This window comes from Penicillium alfredii (assembly GCF_028826965.1).
Source record: "Penicillium alfredii strain IBT 34128 chromosome Unknown utg000010l_segment0_segment0, whole genome shotgun sequence".
NCBI lineage: Eukaryota > Fungi > Ascomycota > Eurotiomycetes > Eurotiales > Aspergillaceae > Penicillium > Penicillium alfredii.
In genome coordinates, this window is record NW_026622707.1 from 1,797,938 (window position 1) to 1,800,044 (window position 2,107).

General features: G+C 53.7%; 1 protein-coding gene across 1 annotated transcript; it reads right to left on the reverse strand.

Annotated features, from left to right (window-relative positions):
- Positions 1 to 528: 528 nt before the first annotated feature.
- On the reverse strand, positions 529 to 1,099 carry NUU61_008237 (C2HC-type zinc finger protein; the record flags this gene model as incomplete). Its single annotated transcript, XM_056658762.1, is given in 2 exon segments — positions 529 to 547; positions 558 to 1,099. 2 exon segments carry the CDS (start codon positions 1,097 to 1,099, stop codon positions 529 to 531), a joined length of 561 nt encoding a protein of 186 aa, XP_056509055.1.
- Positions 1,100 to 2,107: the final 1,008 nt, after the last annotated feature.

The following is a 2,107-nucleotide window of genomic DNA, read 5'->3' on the forward strand; positions in this document are numbered from 1 at the left end:
GTCTCGGCTCAACTCCAAGGTTGAGTTTCCCTGGGTAGTGGAGCATGCAATTGTCGTCGTAGCATCCTACAACCGCCCTGATGTCATGTTTCGGGTGTCGTGCGTATCCTCGACACGCGCATCGTGGATGCTCACATGGACAGGTTGGTTGGTCCTGGGATAGCTCTTCCCGAGCCGACTCATCCTGTTGGCCTTTTGTCTCGTCACTCGAGGTTTCTCTGTTCCTGGGGTTTTCCTGAGGCGTTTCCAGGATCGTCTCTTCCGTTTCTGGGAGTGTGGGTGGAGTTTCTGGGATCTCCGGCGTTCCTGGGATTTCAATTGGTGTCCTCAGGATACCTGTGCCCCACTCCTGGGAATCGTCCGACAATTCCTGGGAGTCGATGGTGTTCCAGGGACCGTACTGGGTCCATCCTTGACTCTCAATATCTTCTGAGCCTTGCTTGAAGCGCTCAAAGTGTTCCTCCGCGCTACCAGCTTGCGCGGGCGTCCTAAGGACTAGGTCGTCCATATAGACCTCGTTGTTTTGTGTCAGTTCCGCGGCATGATCCTTCGCGTACATCTGCGGCGAGTTTTCGATGATTTCATAGTCGATCTCTGGGAATTCTTCGTCGTCTGTTTCGGAGAGCATTCGCTCATCCCGATACAGTCCTGGTGGCTTGCTCCCATCCACAATCATGGGGCCTTCCCAGTCGCGCTCCTGCGTCGCGTAGAGCCGTTGAGGCTTCCCTTGTTCTGGTTTCTCGGTGCCAGTAGTGTCGTACGCACCTCTTCGTTCTTGGGTCGCGTTCAATTGTTGGGGTTTCTCCTGCCTCTTGCTTCGGCAGTCCTTGATTCGGTGTCCTGGCTTACCACAGTTGAAGCACAGGTTGTTGTTTTTGCGTCGTTTCTGTTCTTCGGTAGGCAGCCTTGCTGCATCGAGTTCCATTGGTTTGGGTCCGTAGGGGTCGTTGTCCCTTCTCCCAAAGTTCCGTCTTTGTTGGAATCGTCCGCCGTTTCCTCGTCCTGGGTTACGGCGCCATTGTTTAAGTTCGCTTTCTTCTCGCTGTCGGTCGTAGAAGCGGTTATCGATTCGTACAACAGTGTCGACGAATTCATTCATGGTGGTAGGTCGTCCGATTCGAGCGATTTCGTCCTTGATGTGTGATTTCAGCCCCCCATAGAATGGTGGAATCAAAGCGTAGTCGTCCCATCCTAGGATTGCGGCGTGTGCCATGAACTCGGCAACGTAGGCTGTTGCGGAGGTGGTTTGTCGAGTTCGTGCAAGTTTCCGTTCAGCCGTTGCTTTCGCGTCGATATCGCCGAAGGTTCGTTCAAGCAATTGTCGGAAGCTGCTGTATCGCGAAAAGATGCCCTGGGCCATGGCAGACCAGGCGTCTGGAGTCTTTTCATAGTATTCTCGAATGTACGGTTCCAACCAATCCCATGCTTGTCCTCGTAGGTATGATGACACAAAGATGACTTTTGCGGCGTCGTTGACTAGCCTTCCTCTGTTCATGTCAAGGTGCATATCCATCTGGGTGAGGAACCCTCGAAGCTTAGATCGAGTACCGTCGAAGCTCTCTGCTTTGGGTAACTTGATTCCCACGGAAGATGCTGGTGCGGAGGCGGCGATTTGGGCTGCACTTTGCTCGACTGAGTCTCGAAGGTCTCCAATGTCGTGGTCATGCTTGCTGCTAAAGGTGTTGAGCTGGCTGATCAGGGTGTGAATCTGTTCTTCCAGTGCCCTGACTCGTTTCTCATCTTCATCGTCCGAATCCAAGTCGGTGTGTCGTGTTTGCGTTTTCGGTGGCAGAGGCTCGACCGCCTTGCCCTTGTTGTTACTGCCGTGCGACGCCATGATGCTTGGACTTCACGGTTCGATGACAGGGTGATCAATGTGTTACGAACTGCTAACTGGTCACGGTGAGTAACGTCCGCAAAGGTGATACTTCTCTAGGAGTACTGCAGGCCTCAAGCGTATCCGCAACCGTACCAATGCCTCGGGGGCCTTCTATGGGCTCGGGTCTCTAGGGTGCTTGCAAGGTGTGCCAGTTAGAGCGCCGGTCAAGTCAGTCACTTAGGGATCGAGGATCACTAAGTAAGCTCCCAAGACCGTTGGAGGGTTGTC